A 17,470-nucleotide genomic window follows, 5' to 3' on the forward strand; every position below is an offset into this window, starting at 1 on the left:
CTTCTCTTAAAGCAGCCAATCATAAAGTCAGTTTGTGTCAAACTGAGGCTGAACTGCAGGGCAGTCCTGGTATGAGATGAAGGATTATTATGAACCGTAAATCATGCAAAGCTACTCTTGAATAACGCTAATTCTCGTTTCCACGGCTGCGAGCTGGGGGATACCACTTCATGAAGCTGATAGAATCACATCATGTGCAAAAAAGCAGAGATTAGATCCTATGACCACTGAACCAGACACCCTCTACAAGTATACTTACCCCTGCGTGCCATTTCTCACGGGGGCTATATATCTATATTATTCTTTCTAATTTATAGTTTAATGTATTTTTGTATGTCCAACCTTGGTTTTTTCTATTTTTTGGTTTCTTTTTCTATGTTAATTTCTATGTAACTCTTGCATAGTATTAATTAATGTATTTATTTTTGTATTTTTCCTAATCTATGATTTATTAATTAATTAATTAATTAATTTTTTTCTGAGGGGGGAGGCAGGAATACTGGCCCCAGTAGTGTCCTTCAGGGGCCGCTAATGACCCCAAATAATCTTTATTGTGGCGGTCAAACTGCTGATGAGTGTTTAACCTGCTGCCAGTAAAATTAGCTGCCAGTGGTTTTCATAATTAAAAATTTTTTTATTCATGTTAAATTAATATTCAAAAAGTGAATTTATTTGAGTTTATTTGTTTTGGGTTTCTTTTTGTTTGTTTTTTTGTGGTACAATAACCCAATAACCCTCCCTTGAACAGATTTACCGATCGTACACTCTGTGCGCGTGTGTGTTTGTTATGTATTGTTCTACAGTCATTGATTTAAACACTCAGTCTCATCTTCTGATTGGCTGTTTCTACTGTCCGTCACCGGAAAAGGCGGGGACATTCCTGTAACGCAGATGAAGGAGGGGAAAAAGAGAAAGTTTTCAAGATGGCGGCGGTGTAACTTGTTCTTTGGAAAACAATAGAAGAGGCGCAGAGGGACTCTTATCCCACTGTTTCCCAGGAATTCGCTCCCAAACAGTTCATCTCGGACGTGGGCTCAGCCGAGGGAAAGATTATCCTTGGGTGTAACTCTGGGGAGATAGTTTTAAAGTATGATGGTTCATTTAAACGTTTCAGGCTAGCTATCTTGCTAGCTAGCCGAACCCCAAACAGCGTTAGTAGCTAGCGGCTAACGGCTAGCGGGAGGATCAGCTGTTCGGAGGACAGATGCTGGGACAGATGCTGTAGGAGAGCGGACAGCAGCACTCTCACAGTAAGTGACTTTAACTCTAACTGTGCTTCAGATGTCCTGAAAGTCTGGCAGTTTGTTTTCAAGCGCGTGAAGTTTTATTTCCATTAGCTGACAAGTTGTTAGCCAGCCAGCTAATCCCATGCTACCCGAGCTAACCTCCATCAGCCGAGGAGAATAAAGTTTGAGGGGCGTTGTGGAGCCGTTAGGAGGCTGTCGGGAGCGGAGCACCGCCGGTAACGGGCAGGTGGACGAGGAGACGGAGGCTAGCTCCAGACCAGGTTCTGCTTAACTCATTTTCTGGGGGTGGGGTGGGAGGATTTTAGGCTCCTACTTTGATTTAGAGTGGAGGAATGCGCTAGCCGAAGTTAGCCCAGCGGGAGTGAGTTTGAAGGCAGCAGCCTGTCTCTCAGACTGGGGTATAAATGATCAGGAGCAAAGGGCAGGGGCAGCTCGGGGAGTAAAGGGAGGACCAGATAGGCTCTAGCAGGACTCCGGTAGCTTTACACAGCTAATTAAACGAGCTGTTGTACACAAGACCAGGTAGACGAGGAGGCTGGATGGTGCTGCCCCCAAAAACCTGACCTCTCCTCTCCGGCAGTGAGTGTGACTGAAGGCCGTTAGCAGCACAAAGGCCGCCTCCATGGAGCCAGCACCGGAGTCTTTGTAAAGAGTGAGGGGGGGTGTAGACGCCAGATTCAGCAATATATGGACGAAACCTGAGCCGGGAGTTTACTGCAAGGCTTTATTGATGATGGCGGATTTTGTTACACCGCGACGCAGCGAGGTGATGGAGCGGCTCCGCCGGAGGATCGAGCAGTTCCGGCAGCATCACAACAACTGCGAGGAGCGCTACTTGGCCGCGATGATGGAGCGGCAGGAGATGGACCGGCAACAGACCTACGCCCTGCACCAGCGCTGCCTGCAGTCCAAAGCCAAGCGGTCCAACAAGCACCGGCAGCACCAGCCCAGCGGCGATCAGGCCGGGCAGAGAGCGCCCGGAGGCGGAGGAGGAACCGGCGGGGAGCACGGGGAGAGCGGGGTGACGACGGGGGAGCAGAGCAGGAGCAGCACCCTGGTGAGTGAGCACACCCACAGGTTTCATAAAAATCAACATAAGCAGCTGGAGGGTCCAAACAAGAGACAACAGCACTGATACTGAAGAGTCTTTATTCATCCACCAGTGTCATTCCACACGTTTTTATAAGCATAGTTAGCCAGGGACTGCATCACTTCCTGACATGTTCATTAGATCCCTGCAAACATTATTTTAATTGGTGTTTAACACCAAAAACGCAGTTAAGTCCAACTCTTTTTAGTAAGATTTTTTTAAAAGAACTTGTTTCCAACATTTAATGAATGAATGATTCACTGTATTTTTTCTTTTAGAAACCTTGTTTTTTGTTACATCATGAAATCTGCCAATCAGCAGTACATAAAACAAGGACATTTATTGTGAAATGAAGTAACTGGAAGAAGCCTACAGGTGTGAAACAAATTCTTTTGGGATAACAGCTGCTTCTTCATGATGGGTGGGTGTGGCTGAAAGACAGTATACCCAGCTGATCAGTTTATTGATTAAGGCGCTGAGAATGAGCCAGTGTTTCAAGCCTCACCCCCTCTGAAATCACTCACTAGGTGTAATACCCCAGTTAATCAGTCTGTTCTAATCACCGCCATTGATAAATTCCAAATCAATAACATGAGACCACGACAAAGCTGCTGATCAGTGAAGCCGCTTGCACTCGAGTGTTTGTGTGTGTGTTGTGGCGTTGCTGTGTGGTCATGTGACGTGTTTCCCCTAAGTTTGCCTGTGGTCGCTTTGACAAACTTCTCTGTTCAGTGCCTCTGAAAATCCAGGCACCTCTCAGCTCTGACCTTTGACCATTTGCATTTTCTGCAGTAATTTCGAGCTGAATTAAAAATGCCTGTGGATGATGGAATAAATTTGTTCTTCTGAAAGATTTTTGAAGGGTTTAGATCAGATGAGCTTCCTGAGAACAAACAGCAGTGTAGTTTTTGTTTTCCTGTCAGTCAGCCATTTTCTGGTTAGATGAAATGAAGAGGAGGTTTTAGTCACTTAGAAGTTTCCTGCAGCTGATCGCTTACATGCAGGATCAATAAGGTGTGACGCTGCGGTAGAGGCTCGGGGTGTGTGTTCTCATATTTCGTCATACATTAATGTGAGGCGGGCCGAAAGCCCTGAGAGGTGACTCAGTGTGAGCAGAACCCCCCCCCCCCCCCCCCCCCCCCCAACTGCTGACTCATCACAGAGGAAACTCCTGCTGTTAGGAAATGCCTCGCTCAGCAAAGGCTGGGAGGAGGCGGGGCTACAACTGGCTCCCCCTGATGTCACCGAGTGTGCGTGTAGAAGTTTTGAGTGAAACTGAGTGTTTTCACAACACATTGGCTGATAAGAGTCTGAGTCAGAGAGGAACTGATGTTTCAGTGTAATCGCATCCTCTGAGCGTTTTTCTGTCCGTCAGTTAACGAGCAGGAGCAGTACCTGAAAGTGTTCTGTGCTCGAAGCCTTTCCTGTGGGTTCTGAGCATCGTATTCTAATTGGCTGTCACACAAACATTTAGTTGTCCTTCCCTCCTTCCTTCCTGTGTCATGTATGTGGTGTCAGAGAACATACAGTAATTGCATGTCATGTTGCTCTTTGTCATATTTAAACCAAACAATAAAACTGTGTTTATCACACAGTGATATCACCCATTTAAAAAAAGTACATTTTTCACCACTCCTGATTTAACAAAAAAAAAAAAAAAAAAAAAAAAAATTGTCAAGCATTTTTTGCCCAAAAAAGCAATTCATCTGCAATAATAACAATAATAATAACAATAATGGTAATAATGATGATGATGGAGCAGAAGCTGTAGGGCTGTCACATTGTCAGTGATCTAAAAGTAGAAAGCGAGCTGTGGATGGTTTCACCTAGAGTATGTTGGCCAGCCTGATATCAGACGTCGGGCTGGTTCCTGAACAGCTGACTGTGGACAAACCAAACTCCAGTGAACCTGTTTAAAGTGGTTACTCTGTGAAGTCAGGATTTCTCCCCTTAAAACACTTGCAGGCCGACAGAAATGGGGCCCATAGTCCGGAATTTTGTGGCAAAGGCTGAGTCAAAAAATTCCAGGATGAATCACCCCGTAAATATTTGGAAACAGTCATTTTCTCTCAGAAAAAATGCACAGAGTGGCCATGACCGTCCCAAGAGTTTCAGCAGTGTCACTGTTAGTTACGAAGGTCAGAGGGTGGGACGTAGATTTGTGTTTAAAAGAAGCAGTTTGAGTCTGTGCCCAGGAGCACAATGATGACTTTCTGTTATTTGTAATGTCAGCATGTGTTGTTATATCACTCCGTTACCTGACAGTTGAGGCTGTCTCATTGAAAGGACTCTCGTTAGTCTCACTCCAGGTCTGTAACCATAGCAACATGGGTGGAGTGGGACCTGTATTTCAGGTTTTAAAGGCGTTCACGTGGTCATCTTATTAGCATCAGAAACATAAAAACTTGTACACCTGCGGTACGACAGGTGCTTTGTTTGGTCAGCTGATCAGAGCAGAGTAACTGTAAATGAGGCAAAATGTGTCATTCAGAAGTTCAGGTATCAGTTTAGTAGATTTCAGTTTTGTTTTGTTTTACACTTTGATTGGTATGATGTCAGAGAGGGCATACGCTCTCACCCACCTGCCAAACGGAAGAAGTTTTCCCAAAGGGGGAGGGGCTAAAGCATCTTATTTTGGACTAATGAGCTTCACAGAGGCTCGTGTTAGACAAAGAAGGATTATTATGAACTGAGGGTCATGCAGAGTTACTCAGAAGAATCTAAGAATAAAAACCATTAACTGAAAATGGTTGCCTTTAAAAAAAAAAAAAAAATGTTAAGCCTGTCTGACTCGGACACCAGTGAAGGCATCATGAGTTTTATAAACAGAGGGAGTGTGTGGGCGAACGTGACTAAAGGAAACTGAAACTTATCTGTGTTCAGATTCTGATGCACACACATGCCGCTAGGGCTGCTCGATTATGGCAAAAATGATAATCACGATTATTTTCACTGAAATTGAGATCACGATTATTTGACGATATTTATTTAACCCTTTAAGACCTACTATAGAACCAAGTCCACCAGAGCTTATATTATTTTTTTACATGCTGTAGTGCCATTTGTGGGAGCATTTCAAGTTGCTATACATCAATACAACTGTTATAGCCCATATTTTAATAATATGTATGCATTAAGTCCATAGTAATTACATAAATTGCAAAAAAGTGCAATAAACTACAAAAAAAATTGAAAATCGCTTTTGTTTTGTTTACATATATTTCTACTTGGAGAAATTTAAGAGGTTTATCCCTCAAAACTTTAAATACAATAAAGTTGCAAAAAATAGTTTCCCACCACAGGAAATTTATTTTGAGTGTCTTCATAGTTTTATTTTGGAGATACAGCAATTTTTATATACTGCAGGAAAAACAAAAAACAATCCTATGATGCAAATTTGCAAAGAAAACAGCATGTGCATCATTTCACTGTGGGAAGTGTTACGAACAGCTGATAGGAACGGCAAAGCGTGTTTCTGGAATATTATGTTTTTGTTCCTGCAAGTGCTTTTTATGCAATTTTTGCAAAGCTATATGTGGAACGAAACCGTGACCGAGGACAAGCTGATGGCATCAGATGTAAGTACAACTCCTCCGGTTTCATATGCAAAACAAATTATTGCGCTAGCTTACACGGTTCAGGTTCTACAGGGATTTAACAATAGTTACGCAAAACGGAGCTTACTGCTCTGACCGGCTTTAAAGGGTTAACAATGACTTTAAAAAAATAATATAAAATAGTGTGCAACACCACTGAAGTTTTTTTTTTTTTTTAACTCTCTTTTCAACCAACGGCAGTCACTCTCCAAATAACTTCTGCTTAGCTTTCCGAGCTTCCCTCGGGTCCTCTTAATCAGCGGTCTCCAACCTTTTTTGCGCCACGGACCGGTTTATGCCCGACAATATTTTCACGGACCGGCCTTTAAGGTGTCGCGGATAAATGAGAGAGGGGCTAATAATCGGCTCAGTCATTTTTAATGATCGTTGAAAGCCCAGATCGTAATCGTGATTAAAATTAGATTAATTGAGCAGCCCTACATGCCGCCACACACCTCAAATGCCATGACCAACCGAGAGTGTTGGCATGCCCACTAGGGCTGCCACAAACGATTGTTTTGATAGTCGACTAGTCACCGATTATTTTTGCGATTAGTTGACTAATCAGATCATGCATTCATTGGACGTAAAACGTACAGCTTATTGCACCAGCATGCATCTGCTCTTATATAACTATCATTAGCTTACAGCTTTAAGTGTTTAAGGTGCTAACTAAAAATAAAGACGTGATGATAGTTTCTTAAATTTTAATCAAATTTGCAGATTGTTTCGGTGGAGTTTAATAAACTCGTTGCTATCTAAAATATAACAGGACAACGGAGTATATTCTGGAGCATCTCACACTTCTGATAATCAGTTGTCTGCTTGACGTTTATTCAGCTGTGTAAAAACTATAACTTTAATCTCAGCCAAACCGATTTACTCAGGAACAAATAAAATACTAAAAAAATCCAAAAAATAACATTTATAAGTTATCTAAGTGATTTGTATATGTTTAACCTGAGTAGCGAAAGGCGGCGGTGGGTTTGAAAACGATTTGCCGGGAGTCCGGTGTTCCCACCGGCTCTAGTGAGCCTTGCCCCCGGCTAGCTAACGAGCTAGTGGGTAACAGACGTCTCCGAAAACGTTGGAGCGCTTTTGAAAATATGTGGTGTCTTGATAAACTGAACAGATGTTTGAAGTTTACACAGATGCATTCTCGCCTGAAAATATGTTAAACATTTATTTTGTGACCCAGAAAGAATAAAAAGAGTAATATTAAAACTAACTAGCTGCCGCCATTGTTGGAAACTGAGCTGGGCTGCGCTATGAATTCTGGGACACAGCTGCTTCTTTTTCTTCGGGGTTTAACAGCAGCTGGCATCCTTGTACATGCAGTGCTGCCATCTTCTGTTTCAATCCGTTATTACACTCATAAATCCTACTACTTATTCCTGCGTCTTTTGTGATCTTACAAAGCTTCAAACGACGCCTCGACTATTAAATCAGTCGTCGACGATTTTGATAGTCGACGTAATCGTGACTAGTCGACTAATCGTGGCAGCCCTAATGCCCACACAGGTGAATGTGAGGCCTTCAGACTGTTTTCAGAGCTTCCGGGAGAAGCGTCAGGGTCGCGGGAGGAGCTGAGGAGTCAGAGATAAGCTGCTCTGAATGTTTGGATGCTGCCACTTTGGCTTCACTCTGGCTAATCAGGAAATTCTCAGCATTTTTTGGCGAGGACGTGTTTTTGGGGGGGTTTTTTTGAAAAGGAAGGCCAAAGCTGCTCATCTGAAAGCAAAGGCTGGACCAGTGGGTGCAGAGCAGGCTAAACCCTGCCTCTTTTACATCTGTGAAGTTTTGATCCAGGACTTGTTGTAGGAAGAAAATCCCCTTTAAAAGCAGTGTGATCTTTTTTTTTTTTTTTTTTTTTTTTTTTTTTAAATAAATCTGTTAGGGACGCTACTGTTGTTTGACTTTCCAGAGCAGGAGGCACTTTGGAGCTTGTGTCCACCTGCCTGCTTGTCATCACGGGTACCTCAGGTGTTCAGAGCGTTTGGCAATCGCGTAGTGTGAGGATCAGCTGACGTGCTGCGATCGGGCGAGTCGAGCTGCTGACAGAACGCAGCCGTCAGACCTGCCGACTGCCCTTTATATCCTTATGTAAGCCGGCCTGCCGGTGATTTTAGCAGCACCTGTCTCTCTGCTGCACACCCCCTGCAGCTCAGCTGCGCGTGTGCCTACTGATGGTGATGATACCAAAGTGAGAAAGAATTCAAATTACACAAAAAACAGAAGCAGTTGAACAGGGTATCAGTTTCTAATGCACCACAAAGTATCAATTTGACAATTGACAATTATTTATGTTATATCCTGTTTTTGTGCAACAAAGGTTTTGGTAACTTGGTCATTCCCAAATCACCCCTGCCCTCCTCTTTCAGCCTTGTGTTGGAATATTTTATTTAAAGCCTTTTGTTGATTTAGGTTTTATTTTCCCAAACAAAGTGGCACTTTTTTTTTTTTTTAAACTTGATTTGTCAGCCGGTCAGAATTCAGACCCTGTGTAACATGCTGGGTCTGGGTCAGACAAAATGTAGTAATGTATTTTTTACAGATATAAATAATCCTTGTTTTGTAAATTATGTTTTGTTTGTTTTTTAAACTCAGAGGTTCACTTTGAGGTTTGAACCGTCTGGGGTTTTGCTTTGAGTAACTCTTGATGCTTCTTTTTGTCGTTCCAACTGCAGGAGACTCTAAAGAGGAAGCTGGAGAGCCTCAGTCCCCCTGACCTGCGAGGACAAGTCAACAGTTATGAAAGCTTCCCGTCGAGCCAGAAAGGCTGCCAGGACAACAGCGCTACCGCCGGTTCCCCGCTTGACTCCAAGCCAGATATCAGCAACTCTAACGGGCCCATGTGCGAGTCGGGAGACGGTGGCAGAGAGCCGGGTCCAGACTTCCATCCGAAAGAGATGAAGCAGGAGCCAGACGACATCCTCCCCATCATGCCACCCCCGGTTGGCAACAACAGCCTGTTCCCTGAACTGAACGAACAGGAGTGGACAGAGCTGATGGAGGAGCTGAACTTCCCTGTGGACTACGAAGACATCCAGGAGATCCTCAACGATGGCTTTGAGGACCGCAAAGACCCTCTGGAACTGGCAGCCACTCAGGTTGGTGGTGGTGCTGTCGGGGGAGGGGCAGGAGGGGGGGGACAGTCTTCCCAGGGTTTACTTCCTCCAGATTTGGTGAGCGTGAAGGCGGAGTTTTCCCCACCCTCTGCCGTCTTCGAGCAGGATTCTCGCACTGGCTCCCCCCAAGTCAGATCCACGCCTTCCGGGACTGCTCCTCCTCATCCCACTAGCTCCCCTGTCGCCTCCTCCTCTGCCTCTTCCCCAGCTCTTTCCACCTCCCAGCCTGCTCCTCCCAGGCAAATCCAGCCTCCACCCAACCACCTCCTCCCTCAGGGGCCCAAAGACTTGTCCCCTGCCCAGCAGCTCCAGGAACTGGCTGTCCGGCAGCAGAGAGTCCAGCACCTCCACAGACATATGCAGCAGCAGCAGCCAGGAGCCAAGTTCCCCACCCACCCCACCCACCCCTCTCCATGGTCCCAGATGCCCAATACCTCTCAAAGCTCACAAGCGAGTGCATTTGGTATGGACAAATCCACAAATAACTCCCTTTACTCACAGGATTTCAATCCCAATGCCCAGAAGCAGCTGGTGATATCCAGTCAGCCCAACAAGGCCTCTCCAAAGGCGGGTGCCAGCAGCTTCATGCCGGGCTCCGCCGGACACCCCAACATGCTGGGTCACCCGACTTCAGGGCCACCTCTCAGCCACGCGCCGGCAGCAGGTGCTCAGGCCCCGGCCGTCATGCTGAACTACAACAACACCAAACCTCTGTCGCACTATGAGGCGGGGCCCGGACCACCGCGACCCACTAACCAGAACCAGAAGGTGGGCCTGCTTTCACTCATCCAGCAGCAGTGCCGCAAAGAGAAGCCCTACCGGCCTCATATGCCACACCCACAGGTGAGAAGCACCCACGAGACACAGCCATCACACGTGATCCGAACTTGATTTAGAGCCAACAGTGACAGAAAAACTTAAATCCCCCCCATATTCCTCATTGGAATGGGGGGGCGGTAAAATCGGGCAGCAGCCTTTTGTTCAGCTTGTTAGTGTTTGTTTGGGTCGAGCAGCTGGTTGCTAACCCTCCCATGGGAGCGGGGGGGGTGGACGGACAGAGGGAGGGAGGCCATGACAAAGCAGCCTTTCATACTTTATACCCCCACCCTCCCCCCCTCTGTCCTTGTCTGTGTATTTAAATTTAGCCGCTCCTGCCTGTACTTTTCCTCTCAGCAGACAGGACACACTGTTCCTGCGATGCTGTCTGTCTGCATTTTGTTCAAAGATGAACATTCCCAGCTAATTTCAATGATACGTCTTCCTGAATGGAATAACCTTTCCTGTAGCTCCCCCCTCAGGGTGCACCGTGCATTCTCAGCCATCATGAGCCTGTAGTTCCCTCCTCAGCCTCAAGGGGGCACTAGCAGGCCTTCAGGTAAATTCTGTGCAGTGAAAAATGAACAATTAGTAGTGTTGTCAAAAACTAAAATTACATTTATAGTTAGTGAGGATTTCAGAACCACTACCCTCTGATCATCACATTTGAAAGCTGTCCCACTTAATCTGTAAATGTTGTTTTAACCAAGATGAAGTTTATTTTAATTTATTTTGCTTTTATTTCATTCTTGAAAGTAAAATGTGCTGTTCAAGGACAGCTGGTCAGGAAAGAACATCATTTAAGACAAGTTCCATAATTTCAGATATAAAGATTGTTTTCAAGAGGACTTTAGGACACACCTAAATGATCCCAGCATAGAATCAGACGAATGAACACACAATATTAATCAACTGAAAAATATCCGTATAACTTCACCACTTTAAAGATCTGAAATCAGGAGCTTTACAAAGAAAAACAGTTGTCTGTTTTCATACAGACAAGACCGGTAAGTTTCTGAATGGAAGGATCACTCAACAAGTGGTTGAAGTTATTAAACGAGAACGCTGCAGCAGGTAACCTATGAGATGCTCTGGTTAAACTTTTTGCTCGACAGCAGCTCTGCGCTGGAGTCATGAAGAACTGCCTGACGCTGTTACCAAAGTCACATGAAGCTTTTTTAGAGCAGAGAAAAAAAAGTGTCGCTTCTTCTTCAGTAACAAAACACAAAACTTCATCTGCAGGATCAGAACGGCTACCCCGCTCCTCCACACGGCCCGGGGCCCACAAACGCCATGACGGCCAAGCCTGGAAACAACGCCATGCCGAGTAACCACGGTAACGCGTACATGACCAGTAAAGAGGCAGCAGCGAGGAAACAACAGCAACAACATCATCAGCAGCAGATCCTGGAGCAACAGAAACAGCAGCAGTACATTCAGAGGCAGCAGCAGATTTTAGCCGAACAGGTAAGACTCATCTGCAGGTGATTCCAACATTTCCAACCTGCTTGAACACTGAGAGGGTCAGTTTATTCCGTTATTGTCATTGCACTGCTCACCTTCAGTGGCCACGTGATAATGAGTTACACCTCGCATCTGTCCTAAATCTGAAGCCCACACAGTAACCCTCTCCATGTGTCTGTGCAGGAGAAGCAGCGGCAGCGACACCTGACCCGACCTCCTCCACAGTACCAGGACCAGTCGGGAACAACGGCCAGTCAGAACCCTTACCCACAGCAGCCGGCCAACCAGTTTACAGGTACGCCTACAGGAAGTGTTCACACAATGCATTTCTCAGGTCTCTCAGGCATGAATACCTCTGTGACAGAGCTGCAACTCAAAAAATCTGCCCACTGCTTCTTCACATGTGGAATGAGCTCATTACTGCCCCATGTGGTTGTTCAGGGAGAATACACAGAAGACAAAAAAGTGATTATTTTTTTGAAAGAAAAAGGTGGAAAAAGATGAAACGCTCCTGAGCAGGATCACAGCCTTTCCTGGGACTTTTTTTTTTATTACTTTGCTTTATTTATTTCATAATGAATGCTTTGTGATTCAGTTCAGAATCACAAAATCAAAGGCCACAAAATATAAGAAGAAGCAGACACCTTCCAATGCAGAATTATTAAGTACCAAAAAAGCACTTAAGTAATCATAACAGGAAGTAGGAGTTATTTGAATGTGTGTTCTGCATCTTTTTGGTATGGGATTGGTATGGGACTTTTTGGTTTGGTATCCTTCCTCATCCGCGGGAGGAAGGAGGATCAAAGTGCCGACACTTGGGTATAAGTTGTGCGTGTGCTTCGAAAGATCGGACCATGAAATGTTTTGAAAACATGCTTCTTCTTTTTTTTCAAGAATAATTTCAAGGTTCAAAATGCAGAGTTGATCATTGACCAATGGGAAAATTCCAGTTAAAAAAACACAGAACAAACAAATTCGGCATCAAACATAAACCATAACCAGTTAAAGACCGTAAGATTGCAGCTCGGGCGGCTGAAGCTTCCAATATGATAGAGTTTATGGAGACGCACAGCTCAGAGGTTCGTTCTGTTTTCCGGCCTTAGGATAAAGCCCGTTAAAAATGGTATGATCTGTTACTGTAGAAAGTCGTAGCACACAAAAGATTAAATATTAAAATGACATCTAAAACGTTCAGGGAGCCAACAGAGAAGCCAGAATCAGGACCTTGTAAAACCAGCAGAGTTTTTATCAAAGTTCAGGATTTCGTGACCGTCTGGTCTCCAAAGTGACGAGTTTCCTCATGGAAACAAAAACACAGCCTGCGTTCTTACAGGTTTCACCTTCATTCATATTTAACATGAGACCACAGATTTATGGTGAATATCTTTAAAAATGTGTTTGTTCTAAAAGTTTCCGAGCGGCTGTGTTTTATACCTGGACAAGTGAAACCAGAGTGAGTTTGGTTTCTGTGGGTTCAGGCTGACTGTGTAAATGCCGCTCATTTGAATGGGAAATGAAAGTAGCTGAACAGATCAGCGGTTCAGCTCCAGCAGGGTTAGAGTTACGGGGACAAACAAAATCCTTTTTATGTTTTCTATTACGAGATCTCAGGGATTAAATGTGCGACTAAGGAGCTTCACTGGGGCGACGCACTTATGTGACCCACTCTGAAAAAAGATTTTGACGCACGTTTTCCTGATTGTTGTTTTCTTCTGTTCTTCTGGTTTTGTTTAGCTTCCTCTCAGCCAATGGGCAGTGTCAGCTCCATGGGAGGCCCCGCCCCCGGGTCCCGTATGTTCCCTCAGAACCAGGGCATGATGAGCATGAACATGGGTCAGGGTGGTGGTCCAGCAGGTGGCGTAGCCCCGCCCCCGACAGTGAGTCAGGCTGACATTAGTCAGGGGGGTGGAGCCGGCGTGGACGTCCTCTACAACACCATGAGCATGCACCCCAACCACCTGGCCCAGCAAACCAGTCTGCAGCGCCAGACGTCTCTGAACACCACCATGAGCGCTCCGTACGGGCACAACCTCCTGCCTCAGCAGCAGCACCTGAAGACGCCGCCCAATGCAGCTATGTTGAAGCAGCCTCATGTGGCCGGAGCTGCCCGTCTCCCAGCCTCCATGCAGGGCAACATGGGGGGCGGCATGCCGGGCGGTCAGAGCACCGCCTGGCAGCAGCAGCTCGTCAACCAGCCGCCTTCCAGTAATGCAGGCCTGTCCTTCAGCGGCCCCCCCAATGCCTTCCACATGCCGCCGCAGCAGCAGCCTTGCATTCCCAAGATGCCATCCGGCTCCGCCCCCTTTGGCGGCAACCCAGGTGGACGTCCGATGGGTGGTCTGAATCCCGGACAACAAATGATGCAGACAAACATGGCAGCGCCCCAGCAGAGGGCACTGCCCAACCCCCAAAGACAGGGCCAGCCAATGACCAATCAGCAGCAGGGCCCCCAGAACCAGGCCGTACTCCCCAACCTGGCAGCGTTCGGACAGCCGCAAGGCAACGGTCGCCAGGGACTACAGTGTAACCAAGGATACCAGGTGAGCCAAACAGTGAGTCAGCAGCAGCATCAGGTGTCATTCGGATACAACGTGGCGTCGGGGAGTTTCCCCGCGGAGAGCGACCTGGTGGACTCGCTGCTGAAAGGACAGAACACGCAGGAGTGGATGGCCGACCTGGACGAACTGCTCGCCAACCACCACTAGTCTCACGCACGCACGCACACACACGAAGCCTGCAGAGTGAGCCGCCGACCACTTCCTGCTGCCACCACGTGTTGGCGTTAGTCGCAGAAGGCTGGCGACCGCGTCACGTTCTCACGCTGTCAGAGAGAAGCCTGTCAGCACCGCACACACACAGACTGGCCGTTGAATCATTGCAGCACGATGAAGAAACACAGTGTTCAGAGCTCCTGTAAGCGGCCACATTCCTGCTCGGAGGCGCTGCAATTCAGCTGAGTCAGCTGATCCGTGCAGCTGAGCTCCTCCGGGGTTTCCCACAGATCAGACTGAATTCACGGGTGGGAACACCACACTTTCTTCATTAGATCAATAAATATTTAAATAATAGAGTAAGAAAACCAGCTGCCTTTCCAGGAAGTTCCTCATCCCACTGTTCGGACTGCAGCTGGCTGTCCTCTTGCTCTGAAGCCGCGGTGACCTCGCTAAACCTGCTTCAGGTTCAAGGTGGAATGACCTCCCAGCTCACCGCAGCTTCAGAACATCTGCCCACATCAGCGGTGATCCGCAGGCATCCATATGAGATGAGGTGATGGAGTCTCTGGAAAGCAGCTGAGCGAGTCTGTGGGAAACACGACAGGAACGGCTGGGGCAGTGACTGACCTTTCAAAATAAGAGTGATGGGATAGTCCACTATGAAACTGATCGTATTGTCGTTTTGAGTGAAAATTGTCGTTTAACATCTCCACGCGGTCCTCGAAGGCTCCGTTCAGATAAGCAGATTAACGAAGCGCTCGGTGTGTAAAAACACTCCTGGTAGAAAAGTCCTCAAAAAAAACATTTAAAAAAAATTACTGTTGCAGTCCTGACATGAGCTTCCATTCTGGACTTGGATGCACTATACAAATAAAACCAGTTTTAAAATGCAGATTGGGGTTTTTATGGAGTAAAAAAAAAAAAAAGTGGACTTTTACATGAATATTAAGAATTGGTTCTAAAACGATTGCCACCTTCTTTTAAGCTGCTGTTGTCCCTGCAGGATGGCACTAATCAGCTTTTGTCCTCAAACTTTCTAAATTTATGGAATGAAATGAGCACACAGCAGGCGTGTTTGGGCCTAATCTGGGCTAACTTTGGCACAACAGAGACAGATGCTGATTTTCAGAGTCAGGTGTGGGCCAAACATTGGCTGCTGTGTGGTGTTCGACCTTTTATTGCACATTTGGAGGACATTACGTGATAAACATCAGAGCATATCTGCTAATGAACGGGACAAGAACTAACTGGCGCTTCGAGAGCAGCCAGACGAGATTCAGGTCAAAGCCTGAAAAACCCACCACCTGATACTGGATCAGCTGTCTTTAAAGGAAATGAAATCAGAGCGTTGAAGCTCGGTTTAATTTTTCCCCGTATAAAGACTGAAAGTGTTTGTGATCCTTTGCCTGAAGGTTTCCTGATTGTTGTGAAGTAGCCTGAACTGATTAAACTGGTTTCTGAGACTTTCTGTTCTCTTCCACCAGGAGTGTAAATCTAAACATCTGCACACGAGTCAACGGTAAACACAAACAAACTGTGTGCACGCACAAAAACAGCAGTAAGATTACTACTGAACCTCCAGTCCCTGCCTTCGACCGCCACGTTAGCATTAAGTCACATTAAAGGACCATCCCTCTGTTTTTTTGTTTGGTTTTTTTTTTAGGGGGGGGGGTTCAGCTGGTTGTCTGTTTTGTTTTTTTTATTTTTAGGACTGAATCAACATGTGTTTGTTTCTGGTTTTACAGCTTGAGCCGGGTGATTTTCATACTGTAGGGAAATTATTTTCTCCATAAACATTTAAATAACTTAACAATAGCGCATTCTTTGTTTAGGTAAATGAGATGCTGGTATATCGAGCCTTTTTTCCCCCTATGAAATGTCATGTTTTAAATTTGAGGCCAGCTGGTTGTTGGAGGCTCACAGATATTCCAGCAGATTTCATAAATCGAGGGGAAAAAAACAGAGAAATGGTCCTTTAAAAACATAACAAGCCGCCGGGAAATGAGCAGCAGGAATCGGAAAGTTTCTGTCGCGGAGTCCAGTACTTGAACCTCCAGGTGAATACGCAGAGTCCAAACAAACAGGCGCACTGAACCGCGATGCCTTTAAGTCACTCATAATGTTATTCTGTGATTCAGCCTGGTGAGAACCTGCAGAGAAATCATCCATCACCACCTCTAAAGCTGCGTTTCTGAGCGGAAAAACATGGAAAACACAGGAAACTTGTGCCCTTTAATGAGGACATTTTGCCCTGTGTGTGGTCTGACAGACAGTGGTCTGAAGGCTGATAGAGTAAAATGCCCTGCCAGTCTGAAGAATTTCAGTCCTTTTATTTAAGGCAGAATTCAAGTAAAAATAGTTTTCACCCTCGTCTTACACCTGCTTCATATGTACAAGAAAATTTGGCCTCGGGATTTAGATCCCACTGTTCTCACCTGGATGTGATTTAACATAGAAATATAAAGTAAATAAAAATAAAATCGAAACATTTCCATGTGACAGTTTGACGCTTTGTTTTAAGCTAGAAATTTAATGTGAACTAAACATCCCTGCAGTCGTTGGGCTCGGTCAGGTTGCTCAGACTCCGTGCTGGGGACGCGGCGTTGGCGTTCCTGTCATTCAGAGACTTCAAACTGCGTCATCTGCATTTGATGAATCTTCCGTTGTGTCCACACAGTTGTCACCGCCGGCGTTAATCAGAATGAACCATTCTGACGGTTCTCTGCAAGGTGGAACTCCGGCCGGGTCGCCACGTTGAAAGTGGAGCGGTGACCCGGTCGTCCTATCTACTGTACTGTTGTCCATGTTTGCGTGTCCTCGCGGCAGCGCTGTTCCTGTTTTTGTCGCCGATCGGTCGCTCGGGGATGGTTTCGTGTTTCCATTCAAATCGCTGCCAATCCCTGGGCCCGCCTTCGACTTCCAGCCTCGCTCGGTCTCCCGGGGTTTTCTGGGTTAAATGTTGTAAACAGGCTCTGTGTAAATGTCTATAAATATATTTTTTGTATGTATGCCTTTCCTAATGATCTGGAGAAGATAGATGTTATTTTTATATATTGCAGCGGATGTTTTGTAAGTATTTTATACTTTTGATATGGTTCTCTGTAAAACAAGAGTATTATGTAAATATAGTTCTTTAGAAAGCTGCTGCCTGTGTGTTTCTGTCTGTGTGAATTCTCTAGACCTGATTCAACACATTCACTAAATGAGACGACCTGAGTTTTCTGTGGAGGTTTTCCGTCCTCCATCATGGAAATGAAATGAAGCTCTTTCTAGTTCATGAAGCTGTTTCGCCTCTTGTTCAAGGTCACGTGGATCAAGGTGTGAGTGGGGACTCTTCCAAGGTGCGATCTCATGACTGTGTTATAGGTGGTTGTTAATGGTGTCATAGGCCACCACCTCGTCGCACTGCTCATCA

The 17,470-nt window shown here is 45.8% G+C and overlaps 1 protein-coding gene and 1 non-coding gene across 4 annotated transcripts; both read left to right on the forward strand.

Annotated features, from left to right (window-relative positions):
* Positions 1-595: 595 nt before the first annotated feature.
* On the forward strand, positions 596-17,202 carry maml1 (mastermind-like transcriptional coactivator 1). 3 transcript variants are annotated; one of them, XM_085286281.1, is made up of 6 exons: positions 597-1,250; positions 1,828-2,304; positions 8,621-9,904; positions 11,120-11,344; positions 11,525-11,636; positions 13,076-17,202. In XM_085286281.1, the coding sequence occupies exons 2-6, from the start codon at positions 1,978-1,980 to the stop codon at positions 14,044-14,046; spliced, it is 2,919 nt and encodes a 972-aa protein (XP_085142407.1). In that variant the 5' UTR covers positions 597-1,250; positions 1,828-1,977; the 3' UTR covers positions 14,047-17,202. The 3 variants fall into 3 exon arrangements, with proteins under 3 accessions (XP_085142399.1, XP_085142407.1, XP_085142417.1); XM_085286291.1 differs by having other exon boundaries at positions 2,010-2,304; XM_085286273.1 differs by having other exon boundaries at positions 596-2,304.
* On the forward strand, positions 3,155-3,231 carry LOC146581726 (small nucleolar RNA SNORD36). The gene has a single exon (XR_014888941.1). It is a non-coding gene; the product is annotated as a small nucleolar RNA SNORD36 (small nucleolar RNA).
* Positions 17,203-17,470: the final 268 nt, after the last annotated feature.

This window comes from Mchenga conophoros, linkage group LG2, assembly GCF_057382185.1.
Source record: "Mchenga conophoros isolate Kocher_MC1m ecotype Shallow Benthic linkage group LG2, M_conophoros_male_GT1.1, whole genome shotgun sequence".
NCBI lineage: Eukaryota > Metazoa > Chordata > Actinopteri > Cichliformes > Cichlidae > Mchenga > Mchenga conophoros.

Coding starts and splice junctions, on each gene's coding strand:
- maml1 (XM_085286273.1), top strand. CDS start 1,978: ATGATGGCGGATTTTGTTACACCGCGACGCAGCGAGGTGATGGAGCGG. Junction 2,305..8,620: donor AGAGCAGGAGCAGCACCCTG/GTGAGTGAGCAC, acceptor TTCCAACTGCAG/GAGACTCTAAAGAGGAAGCT. Junction 9,905..11,119: donor CTCATATGCCACACCCACAG/GTGAGAAGCACC, acceptor CTTCATCTGCAG/GATCAGAACGGCTACCCCGC.